Genomic DNA, 22,167 nt, shown 5'->3' with positions numbered 1-22,167 from the left:
AAATGGCGAATAAAGGCCAGTGCCACAAAATCCGTGCACATAACATTTACGCTTAGGAAGGGAACCTGAGAACCGGTAAAAATGTGAAATGTCACCCTACCACAATGCGACATAGTCCGATACCTCGGTATACACCTGGACAAAATACTGACCTAGAAAAACACATCAAAGCAAAAAGAGACGAGCTAACCCCGCGGTTCAGAATTATTTATTGGCTGATGGCACGGAACTCGAAGTTTTCTATCGACAATAAGCTTCTAATTTACAGAACGATTCTGAAACCAATATGGACTTATGGATTGCAACTGTGGGGAAGTGCATGCGACTCCAGTTTAAAGATCATACAAAGAGTGCAAAATGGCATCTTAAGAACCATAGCAAATGCACCATGGTTTGTGACGAACACTGAGATAAAGTACAGAATTCGATTGGAAAAATTACCCAAATATAGTATATTATATTATTTTAATAGTATAGTTACCGCATCGACAAAAATTAGCTACGTTAAACGACTGAAACGCGACGATATACAGGCAGTTGGTGACAGGTGGTGAGGATAAACGACTGAAACGCGACGATATACAGGCAGTTGGTGACAGGTGGTGAGGAATGAAGGGTCTCCTGATGAGGAGCCTCTTCGGCACGACATGGACGGCTCACAACGAATCCGCTCATAGCCTAAGGCCGATCGCAGATATGCACAGAAAAAAAAAAATCTGTAATAATTTTGTCAAAGTGCCTTAAATCTCGCAGGTGATCATCGCGGGCGCGTTCTACCCCCAGTACTTCGTGCAGACGACGACGGACGAGGCGCGCGAGCGCGACGCCGTGCGCGCGCTGGGCGGCCTGGACCCGCGCTGCTCCGTGTACCTGCGGGGCTTCCCCGACGGGCAGCCGCCGCAGGTGTACGCGGCCGCCGTGCGCACCGCCGTGCGCGCGCACATCGGGGACGAGCCGCGCGTCTCCTTCGACAGGAACAGCAGGTGCGACCATAATCATCATTACAGCCTATACAGTCCACTGCTGGACATAGGCCTCCACAAGTTTACGTCAAAAATAACGTGAACTCATGTGTTTTGCCCATAGTCACCACGCTGGGCGGGCGGGTTGGTGACCGCAGTACTGGCTTTGTCGCACCGAAGACGCTGCTGCCCATCTTCGGCCTGTGTATTTCAAAGCCAGCAGTTGGAGTTTGGACGACCATAAATTAATTCTTCATTTCAATCAAATGTTTTACCAATTTTTTCAACATATAGATATCAGAAACATGTGCAAGTAGTTGTTATATACAGATACCAGATATATGTACGTATTAGAATTACATTACATTTATTACATTGACATTTGTTATGGAAACATATAACAATGATCAGTATAAAAAAACAAAGCTTAGAACAGCTCAACAAATACTATTAACAGTGCGTAAACAGAGTAATTGCATCAGTCGCCTTGCTGCTCTCTTTCCGTTTATGTTCGATGGATTTCGACTCGGGCCCAGATTAAATCTCATCGTTTCGCAACCTTCGCCAGTGCCTTCGTTGACAAGAGAGTGTCCCGGGTTCCGTCCTTGACCATATTGGACTGAATATGTCCACGTTCAAGACCTAACAGTTCAAGGCTTGCTTGGCCTGGCGTCTGAAGATCTAGAAAGCTCCTAGTAATTTGATGTTTACGATGCGGTTTTTAACTCGCTTGTAAATGTCATTGTTAAATCCCTCTATAATAATATCTACACAATACACACATGGTCGTCTGTTCCTGAAGTGAGCAAGTTAATGCTTGTGTTATAGGTAACAGCCGACTGGTATATAGCTACATATATTTTTTTTCGATAAACATACTAATAAATAATACATATATAAATATATATTTATATTACACCCAGACTCGGGATGGGAATCGAACCCATAACCCTCGGAGCAGAAAGCACCACACAAACTGCGCCAACAATAAACGAATATATATACATATATTGTTTGATAAAAATCAGCAGTTTTAATAAAGTGTGACATGGTATAATCAACAGGCTATTTTTATTTTAATCTATATTACTACTTGTAATTGTATCTATATATTTAATTTTATCGTTATCACTTTCAGAAAAATATTTTTGACATTCCAAGACAATAATCAAAATGGGAAGACTGATAAGGTCAAAGGCGGTGTAAGTATATCACTATTGAAATTGGTATATAGTATGAATTTTCAGTGTTTCTCAACATTTGCATATATTTTTTAGGACCCAACGATTCCAGGACAAGTTGTCTTACCAGTGTACAAAGCGATTAAAGCGAGACAACTGAAAATGGACATTAGAATTCCTTTACTACCGTGAGTTTGTTACTTTTTATCACTAATAATTATATTTGTTTTCAAATTAAAGAAAAAACCGACTTCAGTGTACATCGAAAAGTAGTGTTAAATACACATTATTCAGTACTAGCGACCCGCTCCGGCTTCGCACGGGTATAAAATATAATCATAGCCTATGTCATTCACTGAAAAAATGGTTTAAATCGATCCAGTAGTTTTGATTTATTCATTACTGCCCGTGGTCCGCACGCGTTAACTTTAGAGTAAAAACCAGCCGGAACCGCCGCAAACGCTACGTACCGCAATTTTTAAATTTGTAATATCTTCGAAAATATTCATTTAAATCATATGCTGTAAAGGGCCATATAGATCTATATTAAATCAACAATGTATTTAAGGTATTTAATTAGATAAGGAATAATGCTGTATTGGTTAAAATCGCTTTGAAAATTAGCCATTATTTGTCGTAAAACGTAAATGATAAACATTTTTTATTGTGGGCTATCTATAAGAGATAGACATATACCATAGCGGAGTTTTCTGTAGACCTTTTCAATGTGTACAATACTTAGTACATTATTTTGATAAATCTCGTATGGTTCAGGCTGCGTTTGCAATGTAAGCGGAAAAAATGTAATTATTTACGACATCACATTAGAAACCTCAAAAATAATAGTATTTTTCTTTATTTAATGGATGTTATTATACATATAAACCTTCCCCTTCAATCACTCTATCTATTAAAAAAAACCGCATCCAAATCCGTTGCGTAGTTTTAAAGATTTAAGCATACATTAAGGGACATAGGGACAGAGAAAGCGACTTTGTTTTATACTATGTAGTGATAACTCAAAAACTACTCAATTTTTTTTTTTGAAGTTGGTTAAAAATAAATGTTGATATTTGTGAACTTTGGTGTGATTAAAATATTTATCTCTTTTATGATAGGTAAGCAGAGCTTTAAAGCAGATTGGAATTTATGTGGATTAAAACTTCAAAAATTAGCAATTATTGTATGTTTTATTTGTTTCAGCATTGAAAAAGCAAATGCTCTCGCTGCTGCTATGGAGGAAGAGAAAAAAAGTGTAGACATGCAAAAATTTGTGCCTCGTCTTCCAGAGATAGACGATACTCATTTCCCGTTAAAAATATCTCAGGTTTGAACTTATTGCTATAATTTTTGTACTAACATAAACATACTAATGTTGTAGAAAATTATTTTTCATAATGCTATTTCGATAATTCGGTAGTAAATTACTTTATAATAATGGAAGGAAGGAAATGTTAATTACATCATTTATATAGGTGGTCCTCTTTTAGACAATTAAAAAAAAAAAAAAAACAATAATATTGTACAAATAACAACAAAAATCTTTGCTTTGAAATTTAAACTAGTTTTTTATAATTTTTATTTTTTAGTATTGCAACAATTGATATTAATATCATGAACACACTATAATCAATGAAAAATTGTGTGAAGCTCCGATTTGCGACTAGAGTTTACACCTTAAGAACGATGACTGTGATGTTTTAAAATATATTTATCAATTTCACTTAAGAGTGACGGTTCACTGTGCAACGTCTTTTACGAGAAATTGCCCTGACTGGAGGCACTTACTGTTTTACACGTTTTCACTCACCATGTTATTTCATACCACTTTCCATCGTTTCTTTAAAAGTAAACTCCAGTTATATTTTTAAGACCCAAAAAGATTATGACAGGTGTCGGTAGCTCTACTGCTCATAACTCTTTAATAAACCTGTAAAAATATGTGGTTGTATTAATTAAATTGTACATTATAGTTATAGAACACAAAAATGTTTATTTTTGTAATGTGTATGTCAACATAAGCATTGATTCTGCCGATAAACTGTCACGACGTTTGGGCGGGATGAGTAATTCTTAAAGTAATCGGTCCAAAATAAAGAATTTATTCATTTATTTTCCTGCAGCTAATCGACGTCGGCCGTTTCTGGGTGCAGTACGACGACGCATCCACGGCTAACGAACTCCGGAACATTCAAGCGGTTCTCAACCGCAAGAGCGGCCTCCCCTGTGTTCAGGGCGTTCAAGTGGACGACCTGGTGGCCGCGCCCTACGCAGACGCCAGCGGCACCCAGATGTACCGCGCGCGCGTCACCAAGATTCTGCCTAGGGATATGCTGGAGGTTCGCATGCAGCCTGTAACATCCCACTGTTGAGTATAGGCCTCTTTCTTCATGTAGGAAAAGGATCGCAGCTTAATCCACCACGCTCATAACTGCGGGTTGGCGGATATATTCCCTACCATGACTAACGATCGCTATCATGCGTACACGATAACGACCGGGACTGACAGCTTAACGTGCTCTCCGAGGCACGGTGGGAAGACTCACTAGGACAGACACCCAGATTGGAAAGAAATATTAACCGGAGCGTACAGTACAGCAGTGGGTACTCATGCGGACCGTCTCGCGCAGGTGCTGTACATCGACTACGGCAGCGCGGCGCGCGTGGGCACGTGCAGCGTGCGCGGCGTGCCGGGCGCGGCGCGCGACACGCCGCCGCTGGCGATGCGCTGCGCGCTGGCCGGCCTGGCGCCCGCGCCGCTGCTGCACGCGCACGCGCACTGGGCGCCCGCCGCGCGCCAGCTGCTCGCCGACCTCGTGGCGCACGGCCGGCTGCTGGCCAAGGTGGCGCTCCAGTTCACTCTATTGCAGTCCACTGCTGGACATCGGCCGCCCCGAGTTCGCGTCAGAAATTCTGGTTCTCCGCTATCCTCATCCAGTCACCGCCCACAGTCTTACGTAGATCGTCGGTCCGGCGGGCCAGAGGGCATCCTACACTTCAACTTGCTAATTCTGTGGGCTATGTCGGTTACTTCGTCCCATTGCACGTTGAGTGACTTTAAATTTATGGACCAGTTGCACGCATTGCTCAAAGACATTTGTCTTCAAGGTGACGCTTGGAGCTGTTAATTGAATGGTTGCTACATTTGAGTGTTGATTTCGTCGCGCACACGGGCACCTGCTCGCTAGGGTAACCCTCAGAATCTATTTAGCATGCGGTTGCTATTCAGAAAACAATTCACTGTGCGTACTTTAGTGACCATTTCATTAATTGTAATAATTTTATTCTTTATTATTTTTCATTACTAAGGTATTGTCTTGTTTTGAATAAGTCTTGTTCTACATTTAAGGTTTCGTACATTTCAAAAACAAGTCGTTTTTAAATGTAAAAAGAAAAAAAAATGGAGTTTTAGAAGAGTGCATCTTCATTATTTTCCATATGAAAAAGATAGGATTTTTATAGTCTCAATTATTTCTTTATAGTTTTGAACAACTGTGATCGACATTGTGGTTTAGATTTTAAACGCAAAAAATTTGCGTTTTTTATAATATTATGAATGAAATCTATTATTTTCAGATTTACTCTGTAACACACGGCATTATTTCTTAGTTTTGAACAACTGTGATCGACATAGTGGTTTAAATTTTAAACACAAAAAATTTGCGTTTTTTATAATATTATGAATGAAATCTATTATTTTCAGATTTACTCTGTAACACACGGCATAGTTTCAATCGAACTGCTGGCCAAAGGTGGGGAGATAAATATAAACGAAGAGCTTTTAAAAAGAGGGTACGCGATATCATGCGAAGAGAGCTATGACTCTAAGGTAATTAAACATGTTTGCAGAGCAATAAGTCAATGATTTATGTGTAAATTAGCATAATTCTCATGGGTGATTTTTGAATTCTCGTTATATCGCGGATTATACTCAATCCGAATTTTTACAATTCGTATGTCTATAGAAATAAATGAAACAGTAAAAAAGGTTTGCGCTTTCTGGTATTAATCATGGATTGTAACTAAATTATTTTTTGTCAGTTGAATCACGATCTGCGACAGACAGCAACGGAATTGAATTTGGCACAGAAGCGCGCCTACAACAAGGAGCAGACGGAACTGGCGTACAGTCGACTGAGAGAAATCGAAGCACCCAGTTACAAGGAGTGCGTTTCGGATGTGTGCTTGAAGGGACCTGATAGGTTATTGTTGTTTATTTATAATTAACTAGCTGACCCGGCGAACTTCGTATCGCCTAACACAAACTTTATCGTATGGTATTAAAGTTCAAATTGATTTTTAAGTATTATCGCAAATCTTTTGTATGGGAGTATAGAAAAGTGTTGTTTTTAGACTTTTTCAGGAAATTTAAATTTTTTTTTTTGAATTTTTCTCTCCGTAAGAACCATCCTCGTACTTCAAGGAATATTTTAAAAAAAGAATTAGCGAAATCGGTCCAACCGTTCTCGAGTTTTGCGCTTAGCAACACATTCAGCGACTCATTTTTATATTATAGAAGATGTTTTCCAAGAAAAAGATATTTTTCCCAACATTTCAGTGACATTGTAGACGACATGGATACGGGGAACCATGCAAAATTTTCATAAGCAATACCCGTTCAGTGATGTTTGTTTTCTCGTAATTTAAGTATATTTTAGCTTCTTTTCTTTTAGTTTTTTTTTTTCATATTATCTTTTCTGCACATGTAATAATATAATAATAATATAAGCCTTTATTCAGACGTATACAGTTTCCAATAAAGTTTAACTTAATTTGACGACTGCTGAGTCGTCGACATCGACAGCACGGTCTGTCTGCCTTTTGGCAAAGGCCTCCTCCATTTCCTTCCACTCTGTTCTATTAAGTGCTCTTCTAGTCCATGTTTTTCCTGCCATATTTTTTATCTCATCTTCCCACCTCCTAAACTGTCTACCTCGATTTCTTTTCCCATTCCTCGGATACCAAAATATTGTGCTCTTATTCCATTTTTCGATCCCTCTTATTAGGTGACCAGTCCACCTCCACTTTAGCGATCTCACTTGTGTGGTTACACTCTTAATTTTTGTGCGTCTTCTGATATTTTTGTTTTGTGTTCTTTCAGACTTTCTTATACTTAGCATACTTCTTTCCATAGCAACTTGACACGTTTCTAGCTTTTTGTATTGCGCTTTAGTTAGGGCCCAAGTCTGACAGCCATACGTTAAGACGGGGAGTATACATGTATTATATAATTTTGTTTTGATGATGGTCTTAGTTTCTGTGTTCTTCATTATTTCTTTAAGCCCCCAGTAACGTTTCCATGCATTTCCGATTCTTGTGTCTATTTCCTTTGACATTATATCTGTGACTGAAATTTGTTGTCCTAGGTAAGTGTACTCTTTTACATACTCGACTGGCTCGCCATATACAAAGATAGGGTCTTCGATTGCGTTTGTCAAGGCTTTAGTTTTCGAAGTGTTCATGGTTAAGCCTATTTTACGACTTTCTTTGTCCAAGTCTATGAGCATGTGTTGTAGTTGCTCTTTCGTGTTGGCAAATAACACAATGTCATCGGCGAATCGCAAATGTGAAAGTTTCTCACCATTTATATTGATGCCATACTCGTCCCATTTTAGTTGTCGAAAGACCTCTTCCAATACGGATGTGAATAATTTTGGTGATAATGGGTCTCCTTGTCGTACTCCTCTGTTTATTTTTATTTCTTTTCCCTCTTTTTCTAGTTTTATTTTGGCTGTGCTATTAGTGTATATGTTCTTTAGAATCCTGATGTATTTATGTTCTATTCCTTGAATCTTTAAACTGTGCCATATACTGTTATGCTCTATAGAATCGAATGCTTTATTATAGTCAATAAAACAACAGTAAAATGGTATCCTAAATTCCTTGCTCTTCTCTAAAATTTGTCTTACAGTAAATATGTGATCTAGTGTCGAATATCCCGCGCGGAAGCCAGCCTGTTCTTTGGGCTGATTTTCATCCAGAGTTCTTGTTATGCACATGTAATGCATTGTTAATATAACAAGCAGTGTTTATGGAGTTGCGAGTATCAGTTAATTTACTAAATCTTATGTTTTTATTTTCTCGTTAGTCCGTTGGAATCGATCGTACACAATATGATGTACTCGAGCCGCGACAAACAAGTGCAAATTGAATGGAACTCTGTCAACTCCGTGCTACTCGACACCGAACCACAGGAGGTCTACGAAAGGTATGATAAATACCTAGGGCTTAATTTGTAAAACTACAAAATTTTTGTGCATATTTTGATATAAAAAGAATTATTTTAAATAGTTGTTTGCTATCCAAAAAAAAGACTTCAATTTACATCGAATAGGATAGTACAATACAAATTAGGTTTAGTTCAAATCTCGCTCTATTTTAAACCCACATCCTCTACATGATACTTACCAGCAAAAGCGTTTTGGTGTTTTTTTTTTTAAATTAAAAATAAGAAAAAAAATCACCAAAAAGCTTTTGCTTATTAAAAATAATAAAAAACAAATCACCAAAATCGGTGCACCCAGTAAACGTTATTAGTATTAGTTATTCCTTAACTTTAAGTCGGTTAAATATACTTTATTTGTTAAATGATTAAATGAAATTGTTAGCTGCAAGATTTCTTTTTAACCGAATTTTAAAAGAGGAGGTTCTCATTCGACTGTAGTTTTTTCTTTTAATGTATTTTATAGTTCGCGTCATGTAAAAAGAACGCTGGCCTTGAAGCTGCGCAGAAGTGATTTATCGGTCTATTTGGTGGTATGGGGTAGGGGACGGGAGTATTTATCACGTGTCGCATGCTTGCCGGTGTGCTATTGTTAGACAGTTCGACGTCGACTCAAAATATTATCGCGCACAAAAGTTTTAAATTACAAAATTCTCCATTTACTATTTATTTTACAAAAAAAAAAAAATAAAAAAATATCAATTTATCATTTTAAACACATAAAAACTATTAAGATACGAATATCGAGAGTACAGATAATTAATATTTTTGAATACGACATTTCAATAACTAAAAAATTTGTTATTGCTTTTGTTTAAAAAAAATTGTGATTTTGTAAAGTGATAATTATTATACTTATTTAGTCCGAATTATTCGCACTTGTATTTCTAGTATTTTTTAATGTACCTACCAATAAGCATTATACGAAGCCGCGAGTGAAAGCCTAATTAAAAAATAAAACAGTAGTACTTTTGTGCGCGAGTATACCCATGCGCAAACGCACCCCCTCCAGTTTCTTTCAGCGTTCTTTTTACATGACGCGAACTATACCTCAGAACTTTTTACTGGGTGGACCGATTATGATGATTATTTTTTTAATCGAAAGGTGGTGCGTCTTGTTATTAGTCTTGTCATTTAAATGACCGTGACTTTGATGACTTCTTTTTCGTAATCTTTGATAACGCGGATTTACTTAACTATCTTGCGCCTACTTACGTTGTATTACTTGTCGATGTAATTGAAGTCGGTTTTTCTTTGTTTGCGAGCAAACACAACTATATAAACCCCTATGTTGTATAAATATGGTGTTTTTTATTATAACCTTATATGTAGACATTACAATATATCACAACTTGTTCTAAAATCATTGTTTCAGACTCCTCGTGGCAGCGGAAGTGGGTCAGAACGAACATAGCAGTAAACTCACACTGCGACACACCACACTTATGCCGAACATCAGAGGCCTACCTGCCATCATTGCTTTGCTGTTTTGTCCCGAGTAAGTGAAGACGCATATAGCTTATAATTCACGTTTACATATTTTATTATTAAAAAAAAAATGAGTTCACACAGTACAACTAGGAAATGTTACTTTGTAACCGTGCATATATATCGAGTGGGATATATATAATAATAATAATAATAACCTTGTCGTGGTGGGGGGGCTTACGGGAAGACCACCCCAATAGGGAGATACTGTAATCATTGCCACTTACACCTGAGGCATTTTTAGGTTCTTCCCAACTAACGATTCCCAAACACCCCTTTTTTCATGGAGAATAGTAATCGAATTTATAATTTACGGCCGCTGCCCGGGGGTCGCCGGGGCGCACCTGGAGCCGATGCTGGGTGCCACAGTATGCGAACCATCGGCGATGTGGAGTTGAACAGGCGGGCTCCTATCGACAAGAAGACTACAGCCGGACCTCGAGAGTTGATCAGGCGGACTCCCGATGTTGATGCTACAGCCGACTCTTCGGGCGATGAAACCAATTCTCTTTTTACATCTGTTCCTTCTACTTGCCCTTCTTATATGACAAGAAAAACATTAAACACCAACACTTCACTCGAAAGTGTTGTGCAAGATGTCAATATTGACACTGAGCTTGCACCCATTGAGAGTGCTCATAATCGGCGCAGGCGATGGACACGAGAAATGAATACGTTCATACTGCGTACTTATCTTCAATTAACTGAATTAAATTTAGACACAAGATCTTATCTTGAACCACTCCACTCAAAATTTACAGAAAAATTTCCAAACATGCAAGTTAGTCGACAAAGAATAGGAGATCAACGTAGAGCTATAGTCCGAAATAAACTGTTACCACAAAATATAATAGACCAGATATACGATGAAGTAAAAACAGAATTAACCCAAATGAATAACAGCATTTCGTCACATTATACCCAAAAACCAAAACATCATCATGCTCTAGAAGTTGAGTCAGTCAAGTCACAAACACATTGTTTACCCTCAGAAGTTCCTATAGTTAGTAACACTACACAACGCCGGATGAGATGGACCCGCGAACACAATGAAGCAATAATGCGATCATACTATAGAATAACATCCTTAGGCTTAAATAACAGTGCATATCGAAAACAACTGTACAATGATTTCATAAACCGATTCCCTTCATTAACATTCCTAAATGAGCAACGAGTAGCTGACCAGAGGAGAGCAATTGTAAATAATAAATATATCGATAGTAATAGATTAAGTGAGTTAAAGCTAGAAGTATCTAAAGAATTACAAGTAAATAGTAGAGAGATAAGCAACTGCATCGATGTCACAAATTCTGTATCTGATAACACCAACATTCAGTTTACAAATAACAGTAAAAACACTATACAACAACCTTTAGTTAATAATCAGTCATTAATTATGGATACCGTAAACCACCCAGGCGAACCACAAAGTGAAATAATTAATGGAAATAGGCATTTGGAAATTGACCAGATTTTTCAACAAACATTTGAATTTTACAAAAACACTGAACCAGAAAATAGAACTTACATACCCAAACAAAAACCATCCAAAAAATTTGCAAATATAGTCAACTACTTGAATGAAGTAACAATACCTGAGAATGTTAATGAAAATACAGACTTTTTAACACTACAAACTATAATATACTGTGCAGCTTTCACCGCTGCTAAAGCTAATGGGTCAAAAATAAATTTACAAATTCACACACAACATTCTAAAAATAAAACAGAACATAAACCGAATTGGCAGAAACGCTTAGAAAGAAAAGTTAAGGATTTACGAAGCAAAATAGGTAGATTAACAGAATTTAATAATGGCAATAGAAGTAGAAAGTTAATTAATCATGTAAATAAAATAATAGAACAATATAAAGTTCATACTATACACGAAGAACAAAATACAAAAGTTACACATACACTAGATACCCTAAAACAAAAACTAGCCGCCGTTGCAGGTAGACTACAAAGATACAAAGCATGTACTTTAAGAAAACAACAAAATATCCAATTCATTCAAAACGAGAAACAATTCTATCGAAAAATTACACAAACTACAACCAACACGCAGGATAACATATCAAATGAAATTACAACAAAAACACCTGATCCGGATTTAGTGAGACAATATTGGGCAAAGATGTGGGAAGATCCTGTTCAACACAATGATCAGGCTAACTGGATACAAACCGAAATATCAAACAACGATGAAAAAATACGACCAATGACATTTGAACATATCCCCCTGCTAACATTTGAAAAAGTTTTACGAAATCTACATAACTGGAAGTCACCAGGATCAGATTATATCCATAGTTACTGGTACAAAAAACTCACAAATATCCATAAATATCTTTACCATCACTTAAATAACTTTATACAAAATCCAGAAATCATTCCATTGTACTTAACAGCAGGCATAACATTTATGATACCAAAAGACAAAAACGACCTCTCTAACCCAGCCAAGTACAGACCTATCACATGCCTACAAACTTTGTACAAAATATTAACATCTTGTGTATCCGAGTTAATATACGCGCATTCCGACTTAAACAATATTCTAACCGAACAACAAAAAGGTTGCCGAAAGTATAGCCAAGGGTGCAAAGAACAACTAATAATAGATTCCATAATCCTTAAAAAAGTCCAAAAAACCAAATCCGATTTATTCAGTATGTACATAGACTACAAAAAAGCTTTTGATTCAGTTCCTCACTCGTGGCTTATGAAAGTCTTAAAAATTTACAAAATACATCCAACTATAATTAATTTTTTAAAAATTACAATGTCAAACTGGACAACCGTACTCCAACTCACAACGCAAACTACATCACTAGTAGAAACCAAAAAAATCAAAATACAACGAGGTATATTTCAAGGAGATGCTCTGAGTCCTTTGTGGTTTTGTCTTGCTCTTAACCCACTCTCTAATATACTAAACTCTACTTCATTAGGAATTTCCTTATCTGATCGGCAAACTGACAAACAGACGGACATAGACAGTGAAGATTACATTTTAAGCCATCTCATGTATATGGACGATATTAAATTATACTCTAGTACTGAAAATCAACTAATCGAAATAACTAAAATAACAGAACAGTTCACAAAAGACATAAAAATGGAATTTGGGATTGATAAATGTAGAATCAACTCAATTAAGGCAGGAAAAAATTATCAACATCAATATAAGCTAATAACAGGAGAAAAAATAGAACCATTAAATGAAGAAGACACCTACAAATATTTAGGATACGACCAATCTTTACAAATACATCACAAGGAAGCTAAGACTAGACTGACACAACAATTTCAACACAGACTAAACACAATACTAAAAACACAGCTATATTCACGTAATATTATAAAAGCAATCAATACCTTTGCAATACCTATACTTACATATTCTTTTGGTATTATAAAATGGACAAAATCGGAACTCAAGAGCCTACAACGAAAAATTAACACCACCATGACTAAATGCCACAAACACCACCCCAGATCATGCTTACAAAGACTAACACTACCCAGAAAAGAAGGAGGTAGAGGCCTCGTAGATATTTTAAATTTACACAATAAACAGATTTCTACTCTCAGAAAATACTTTTTTACTAAAATAGAATATTCCAGACTTCATAAAACAATAACAGAAATGGATCAAGCTTTTACGCCTCTTAACCTTAAAATTAGGAGTGCTCAGAAAAATGAAACAGTAATTGACAACAGAACTAAAATCACAGAATGGGCCCAGAAATCTCTACACGGAAGACACCGCCAGGATCTATGCCTTTCAAACGTCGACAAAGAAGCGTCGAACGAGTGGCTTCATCGAGGTGCACTCTTCCCAGAGACTGAAGGATTCATGATAGCTATACAGGATCAGGTCATTGAAACAAAAAATTATAGAAAATATATAATTAAAAATTTAACCACCACAGATTCTTGTAGAAAATGTAACAGTAATCCAGAAACTATCCAACATATAACCGGCGCGTGCAAATCAATAGCCCAAACAGACTATAAACACAGACACGATCAAATAGCCAGTATCATACACCAAAAACTTGCTTATGAATGTAAATTAACAGACACATTATTACCATATTACAAATACACCCCAGAACCCGCGTTAGAAAACTCCACTACACGACTGTACTTTGACCGAGGCATCCTTACAGACCGCACAATCCATTTTAATAGACCCGATATAACATTAATTGACAAAATAAGCAAGACTGGTTTTCTTATTGACATAGCAGTACCTAACACACATAACTTACAATCAACAATAGCTGAAAAACTATCTAAATATACCGAATTAAAAAATGAAATAACCCGAATTTGGCATTTACAAAAAGTTACAATAGTCCCAATAGTACTTTCCACAACAGGAGTTATACCTACTCAACTACATACGTCTCTACAAACACTAAAATTACCAGCGAGCACTTACCAATTATTACAAAAAGCAGCAATTCTAAACACATGCAGATTGGTAAGAAAATTTCTCCAAAGTGAGCCCAACCCATCCGACTAAAGACTAACACTTATATAAACTGTCACACTAACGATTATGAAATATAATGTATATAAATTTAATAACCCTTTATTTGCTAACCCGTTGATGTACATTTGGCCTAGGCCCGTGTCATCGACTACCCGGCTTAATGGTTACTAGCCGAGATTATAAAACGTAGAAATAATAATAATAATAATAATAATAATAATAATAATTATTATTATTATTATAATACACTTTATTGTACACCAAAAACAGAAATGATACATATCAAAGAAAGAAAAAATATTGACAATATATACATCATGTTAGCAATCTGGCGTCCTTCCAATTAAATGCAATATTATGCAATCTAATATGCAACCTACTTGTCCGAATCCTGGAATAAAAATAGTAAAATTATTTATTAAATTATTATTATTTAGAAAATTACCTTCGTGTGTTTTACAGTTACACAGCTCTCAAATGTTTTTTTTTTTTTAATTTATTGATTTTATAGTTACATAGTAATGGATCCGTAATTACTTTTGCTTCATTTATTTCATGTATAATTTCGGTATGTAAAAAATGCATTTACTAAGTCTTCACATAATAATTGTACTTCGTCGAGTCTCTGTATACGAGCCCTTACAAGAAACATTCCGTATTGAGTGTCTAGTGGTCGGGTAGTGTCAGTCGCGAGTGAGAGTCGTGTGTGCAGGGCGGAGCTGCGGCGCGACGCGGGCGGCTCGCGCTACGTGAGCGTGCTGTGCGGGCTGGGCGGCGCGCCGGACGCCTCGCCGCGCTTCCCCGAGCACGACCTGCTCGTCAACATCGACGCGGACCTCGACGTCGACGACATCGGCCTCGTGAGTACACTCGCGCCACTACACGCACACTCGCACGCTCGCACACGCCTGACCACACTCGGACACTCGTGAGTGAGCGTGCTGTGCGGGCTGGGCGGCGCGCCGGACGCCTCGCCGCGCTTCCCCGAGCACGACCTGCTCGTCAACATCGACGCGGACCTCGACGTCGACGACATCGGCCTCGTGAGTACACTCGCGCCACTACACGCACACTCGCACGCTCGCACACGCCTGACCACACTCGGACACTCGTGAGTGAGCGTGCTGTGCGGGCTGGGCGGCGCGCCGGACGCCTCGCCGCGCTTCCCCGAGCACGACCTGCTCGTCAACATCGACGCGGACCTCGACGTCGACGACATCGGCCTCGTGAGTACACTCGCGCCACTACACGCACACTCGCACGCTCGCACACGCCTGACCACACTCGGACACTCGTGAGTGAGCGTGCTGTGCGGGCTGGGCGGCGCGCCGGACGCCTCGCCGCGCTTCCCCGAGCACGACCTGCTCGTCAACATCGACGCGGACCTCGACGTCGACGACATCGGCCTCGTGAGTACACTCGCGCCACTACACGCACACTCGCACGCTCGCACACGCCTGACCACACTCGGACACTCGTGAGTGAGCGTGCTGTGCGGGCTGGGCGGCGCGCCGGACGCCTCGCCGCGCTTCCCCGAGCACGACCTGCTCGTCAACATCGACGCGGACCTCGACGTCGACGACATCGGCCTCGTGAGTACACTCGCGCCACTACACGCACACTCGCACGCTCGCACACGCCTGACCACACTCGGACACTCGTGAGTGAGCGTGCTGTGCGGGCTGGGCGGCGCGCCGGACGCCTCGCCGCGCTTCCCCGAGCACGACCTGCTCGTCAACATCGACGCGGACCTCGACGTCGACGACATCGGCCTCGTGAGTACACTCGCGCCACTACACGCACACTCGCACGCTCGCACACGCCTGACCACACTCGGACACTCGTGAGTGAGCGTGCTGTGCGGGCTGGGCGGCGCGCCGGACGCCTCGCCGCGCTTCCCCGAGCACGACCTGCTCGTCAACATCGACGCGGACCTCGACGTCGACGACATCGGCCTCGTGAGTACACTCGCGCCACTACACGCACACTCGCACGCTCGCACACGCCTGACCACACTCGGACACTCGTGAGTGAGCGTGCTGTGCGGGCTGGGCGGCGCGCCGGACGCCTCGCCGCGCTTCCCCGAGCACGACCTGCTCGTCAACATCGACGCGGACCTCGACGTCGACGACATCGGCCTCGTGAGTACACTCGCGCCACTACACGCACACTCGCACGCTCGCACACGCCTGACCACACTCGGACACTCGTGAGTGAGCGTGCTGTGCGGGCTGGGCGGCGCGCCGGACGCCTCGCCGCGCTTCCCCGAGCACGACCTGCTCGTCAACATCGACGCGGACCTCGACGTCGACGACATCGGCCTCGTGAGTACACTCGCGCCACTACACGCACACTCGCACGCTCGCACACGCCTGACCACACTCGGACACTCGTGAGTGAGCGTGCTGTGCGGGCTGGGCGGCGCGCCGGACGCCTCGCCGCGCTTCCCCGAGCACGACCTGCTCGTCAACATCGACGCGGACCTCGACGTCGACGACATCGGCCTCGTGAGTACACTCGCGCCACTACACGCACACTCGCACGCTCGCACACGCCTGACCACACCCGGACACTCGTGAGTGAGCGTGCTGTGCGGGCTGGGCGGCGCGCCGGACGCCTCGCCGCGCTTCCCCGAGCACGACCTGCTCGTCAACATTGACGCGGACCTCGACGTCGACGACATCGGCCTCGTGAGTACACTCGCGCCACTACACGCACACTCGCACGCTCGCACACGCCTGACCACACTCGGACACTCGTGAGTGAGCGTGCTGTGCGGGCTGGGCGGCGCGCCGGACGCCTCGCCGCGCTTCCCCGAGCACGACCTGCTCGTCAACATCGACGCGGACCTCGACGTCGACGACATCGGCCTCGTGAGTACACTCGCGCCACTACACGCACACTCGCACGCTCGCACACGCCTGACCACACTCGGACACTCGTGAGTGAGCGTGCTGTGCGGGCTGGGCGGCGCGCCGGACGCCTCGCCGCGCTTCCCCGAGCACGACCTGCTCGTCAACATCGACGCGGACCTCGACGTCGACGACATCGGCCTCGTGAGTACACTCGCGCCACTACACGCACACTCGCACGCTCGCACACGCCTGACCACACTCGGACACTCGTGAGTGAGCGTGCTGTGCGGGCTGGGCGGCGCGCCGGACGCCTCGCCGCGCTTCCCCGAGCACGACCTGCTCGTCAACATCGACGCGGACCTCGACGTCGACGACATCGGCCTCGTGAGTACACTCGCGCCACTACACGCACACTCGCACGCTCGCACACGCCTGACCACACTCGGACACTCGTGAGCGTGCGAGCTAGTATTCACATAAAATTGTATCAATATTGTAACTGCAATTGAATAGAAATAAATAAAACGTTAAAATTAATAAAATGAAAAGTACTGTAAAAATTATTAAAAAGAACGTTAAAGAGGTCAAAGCGAGACAATATTAATTGGACTTTGATATAACAAATTTTACATTTACCTAATTCCATACTCAAACCAAACATTAATAAAATTAACAGTATTTTTTATTTAAATAATTTTCAACAGATAAATCATATTCGCTATCTAATGGATTACATGATGTTCTGCAATGAAGGCCAAGACATACCGACTCCTGATGATTTCAGACCAAAAGTACCCAAATACATACGAGACGAACTAATGCAGTAAGTACACATGTACAACATTTATACTAATCTTTCCTTTTATATCCATCTGTTACTTTTTAACCGACTTCCAAAAAAGGAGGAGGTTCTCAATTCGACTGTATTTTTTTTTTTATGTATGTTACATCAGAACTTTTGACCGGGTAGACCGATTTCGACAAATTTTGTTTTAATCGAAAGGTGGTGTGTGCCAATTGGTCCCATTTAAATTTATTTGAGATCTAACAACTACTTTTCGAGTTATATTTAATAATGCGTTTTTACTTGACGCTTTTTTCGTCGACCTACGTTGTATTATACCGCATAACTTTCTACTGGATGTACCGATTTTGATAAAAAATTTTTGTTAGAAAGGGGATATCCCTAGTTTGGTACCATGATAAGGAAACCAGGATCTGATGATGGGATCCCAGAGAAATCGAGGGAAACTCTCGAAAATCCCCAATAACTTTTTACTGGGTGTACCGATTTTGATAATTTTTAATTTAATCGAAAGCTGATGTTTATCATGTGGTCACATATAAATTTTATCGAGATCTGAAAACTACTTTTTGAGTAATCTTTGATAACGCATAGTTGCTTGACTATTTTTTCGTCGATCTACGTTGTATTACTTGTCAATGTAATTGAAGTCGGTTTTTTTTTTCGTTTGCGAGCAAACACAATTATTTAGCTTTACTGGGGAAGTACTTCAAACTTACAAAAGTTCGAAGTAAAATATTGCTCTCATTTAGTATTGTGTTCCTGTATTTAGTGTTGTGTTCCGGCAATGCGCTTCCTATAATCGCTTAACATCGGCCGGACCGTACGCTTGTTTGTTACACATGTAGTATACGAAAGTCTTTCAATTATACACATATACATTAAATAAGCAAAGAAGCTTAAAACTTTAAAATATAAAAAAAAAAACATAATTGGAAATAAATTCCGTAAGAGTTAACACAGTTTTTTAATACTTTTCCGAACCCCTGACACAGGAGAAAATCCTACTAAGGCCTATTTATTTTATTTATAAACTTGTACACAGGTTGCTTCAAAAACGCCGTAAGAAACGTGATCCACAAGCCGTGCGAAACGCATGGGAGTGGAAGTCGATTCCTGAAGAGGATATAATGGAAATCACGAACCCGGATATGGTTGAAAGATCCGTAGTGTACCCGCTGCACGTGCCTTTAGAATTGTATCCAGTTTCCAGAGACCAACTGATCGCTTTGAAACAAGATAATGAAGAACTAAAGATGCTTGTCAGCAGGTATCTTATAAAGTGCCGTAGCTACTCCCCAATAGGCCCTAAACCTTGAAGTATATGCCGTGTGCTTCTTCTCCCCCTTTTTCATCTGCCCCTTCTTCTGCCCCTCCTGCTTCTTCTTCGTCTTAACCCCCCATGCTGCTCCTCCTTCTTCTTCGCCTTCACCTCCCCCTTCTCCAAAATACAATAATTTTACTTAAGGTCACGTACAAGTACGACCATCACAAATTTGTAAACATCTGGATAATATTTTATATTACATATTTATATGATTACTAAGTTAATCTTTTCAAGCATTTCAATTGAAAAAAGGTTAAAATTTAAATCACAGATCATATAATACTATACTTGGGTTAAATACAATCGTATCTTTTTGAGATCTGTGACCCGATTCTCGCATACGGGTTGTGATCGTATCAAAGTGATTCGATCAATCTTAACAGACACAGCTCTAATACATGTAATCACATAGCACTAGATTTTTTTTTAAGTATTTATATATTAATTTTGTAATTTTTGTCAAGGTCACTTCTGTCATCAGTATCGAATCTTGTCTGCAAGTTATGCGAAACACTCCCCATGTCGACTCAAGCTATGCGGCTACATCTCTGCTCTAACGCACACATTGAGAAAGAGGAAGACTTACGCACCGTTCAATCTTAGACAATGCATATTTGATACATGCGTATGTACGCAATTGCAATTATTCTGTGTACTAATTTGACAGCCAACTTAAAAATGTATAACGCTATATATCTGAGTGGAAATATAAAAGACAATTTTTTGTAGTTATTATTTGATGATGAGTACGCAATGAGGCGTCACACACTAACTTTTTACTAGCAGACGCTATACGAGCGCAATATGTGTTTGTGTAGTTCGTACAATACACAAGCGAGATTTGAATTTGTAGTACATACCAGTTTTAACAAAGATATCTGTTATATGACAAAAGAAAAAACATGTTACAAATTGTATTTATAGTTTATTATTTTTGATTATCTGGAATATAAACCATTTTCTGTTTGTATTGTCATTAATTAAGTTATGTGCGTTTGAATCTCTAGTACCTATATGTTTATAAAATTAGTTTTATAAGTAAATAAAAACATTTATTTTCAGAAACTCTATGATGTTTGTTCATAGATAAAGTACAAAATATGAAAGGAATGTGACTATATATATAAATATATTATAAAATAGGAAACAAAAATTTTGTTTTAGAAAATTCAACTAAATTTATTTGCTTAAACACTTTCTTACACTTAATTAATCAGGATGATCAGTAAAATTTTTTGTAACCTCTTATGTCATATGTTACTTTATATCATATGTTACTTTAAGTTAGTAGGTAAGTAACTTTAATAGTATTTGTTTATGTTCTTATTTGTAATAAAAATTACTCCTATTCTGTGATTCCTATTGTTTTCATTTTCTTAAGCCAACCGATGTTAATTGTAAGAGTTTTCTTTGAATTTTTAGTGATAAATTAGATTTTATGACATAAACTGGTTTTTTATTGCGTGCTTATAATATAAGTCTTTTTAATTTATCAATTGGAATATCAGCTTTTTGAGTCACTGTAAAAGCACACCTCATCTCAATGGTTAAATACTGCCGATACAGAAGACTCATCATTAATGAAAATGAGGTCGCAAAAGGGTTATCATTTAATAGTGTGTGTGATATGGATACCAAACATTAAGTCGAGACAAGCAATGAACTACAAAATAAAACTATGCCTTTTTTGCTATCCAAGATACGATATTGCGACTTTTAGGAAGACCTTTACAGTAGTGACGTTGAGTCATTTAAATATCATATCTAAAAAAAATTTTGTGGGTAACTGATATTGAATAATGAGGCAACCAACAGCATCATGTGTTGAAAACACATGACGCAAATATTTGTCATGAGTCAAGATCGAATCGCTGATCGTAACAAATATAAATTTTAATTGTATAGGACGTTAAGTAAGTTTAATCGAGAATGAAAGATTATTTAATTCGAGAAAAAAGCCTATGCTAGGATAGTACAGGCTAGCACAGACCTCACACACGAGAATAAGACTAATGTCATTGGAAAAGCTATGGCAGTAAGCCTAGATAAGGCGAAACTCTTTGATTGGGTCCGGCATAACGTTCTTTGCGAAGTTACGATCTTTCCGCTAACAACCGCTTTGGTGAGCGTGTACCGTATCGGCACCTACACACTGGTGGTTTGCGGGTTTCGATTCCCGATTGGGATGGATATTTCTATTTACAAATATATCTTTCTGGTTTGGATATTTGTCCTTGTGGGTCGATGCAACGTGCCTCGGAAAGCACGTTACCTTGCCCATCACTTCCCAGGCATCGAAAACATTGAATTTTTTTTGATGAAATCTTTAAATTCAATTCATAGTATATTAAAAAAAAAACATTCTGACAAAAAATGAAATAAAAAATTACCTTCCTTGTTGAGTCAGCCTGTCCTATAAATATGACAATGGGGACATGTGATCAGAAATAATGAAAGTGGACACAAACAGTTTTTAAATAATTTTGATGAGCATATTTTGTATGATAAAGTATAAAACAATCACTGAAAAGTGTTTTTTTTTTATATTGAACACAAAAGGTTAGGGTTTTTTGGTCCTTGAGATTTCAAATCAATCAACAATTGTATGCTGCTAATGATGAAAGTTCTCTCTCTCTCTGGGATCTGTACATACTGCAAGCAACTTTTTTACCACTGCTGAACCCAATTCATCGCCAGTACTAGCAGAGATTTGAGCATCGCCTATATAAAGCGAAAAGTTATAAACAATATCCGCTTACTCCACACAGTGCCCAAAGCTTGTATTCAAACCTCACTGGTTTACCTTTTATAAATTG

General features: G+C 39.7%; 1 protein-coding gene across 1 annotated transcript in view; it reads left to right on the top strand.

Moving 5' to 3' along the window:
• LOC123662360 (probable ATP-dependent RNA helicase spindle-E) overlaps positions 1–20,799 on the top strand; it is a 38,748-nt gene extending 17,949 nt beyond the window's left edge. The window contains exons 13-26 of the mRNA XM_045597209.1: positions 754–983; positions 2,101–2,164; positions 2,240–2,331; positions 3,347–3,470; positions 4,267–4,482; positions 4,774–4,986; positions 5,847–5,972; positions 6,185–6,345; positions 8,232–8,351; positions 9,742–9,864; positions 15,077–15,224; positions 17,924–18,042; positions 19,070–19,294; positions 19,816–20,799. Of these exons, the coding sequence (XP_045453165.1) occupies positions 754–983; positions 2,101–2,164; positions 2,240–2,331; positions 3,347–3,470; positions 4,267–4,482; positions 4,774–4,986; positions 5,847–5,972; positions 6,185–6,345; positions 8,232–8,351; positions 9,742–9,864; positions 15,077–15,224; positions 17,924–18,042; positions 19,070–19,294; positions 19,816–19,954 (2,100 nt within the window). The 3' untranslated portion in view covers positions 19,955–20,799. The remainder of the gene's footprint in view (positions 1–753; positions 984–2,100; positions 2,165–2,239; positions 2,332–3,346; positions 3,471–4,266; positions 4,483–4,773; positions 4,987–5,846; positions 5,973–6,184; positions 6,346–8,231; positions 8,352–9,741; positions 9,865–15,076; positions 15,225–17,923; positions 18,043–19,069; positions 19,295–19,815) is intronic.
• The last annotated feature ends 1,368 nt before the right edge of the window (positions 20,800–22,167 follow it).

The sequence above is a fragment of the Melitaea cinxia genome, chromosome 18, assembly GCF_905220565.1.
Source record: "Melitaea cinxia chromosome 18, ilMelCinx1.1, whole genome shotgun sequence".
Lineage (NCBI taxonomy): Eukaryota > Metazoa > Arthropoda > Insecta > Lepidoptera > Nymphalidae > Melitaea > Melitaea cinxia.
This window is presented reverse-complemented; position numbering and strand designations above follow the sequence as displayed.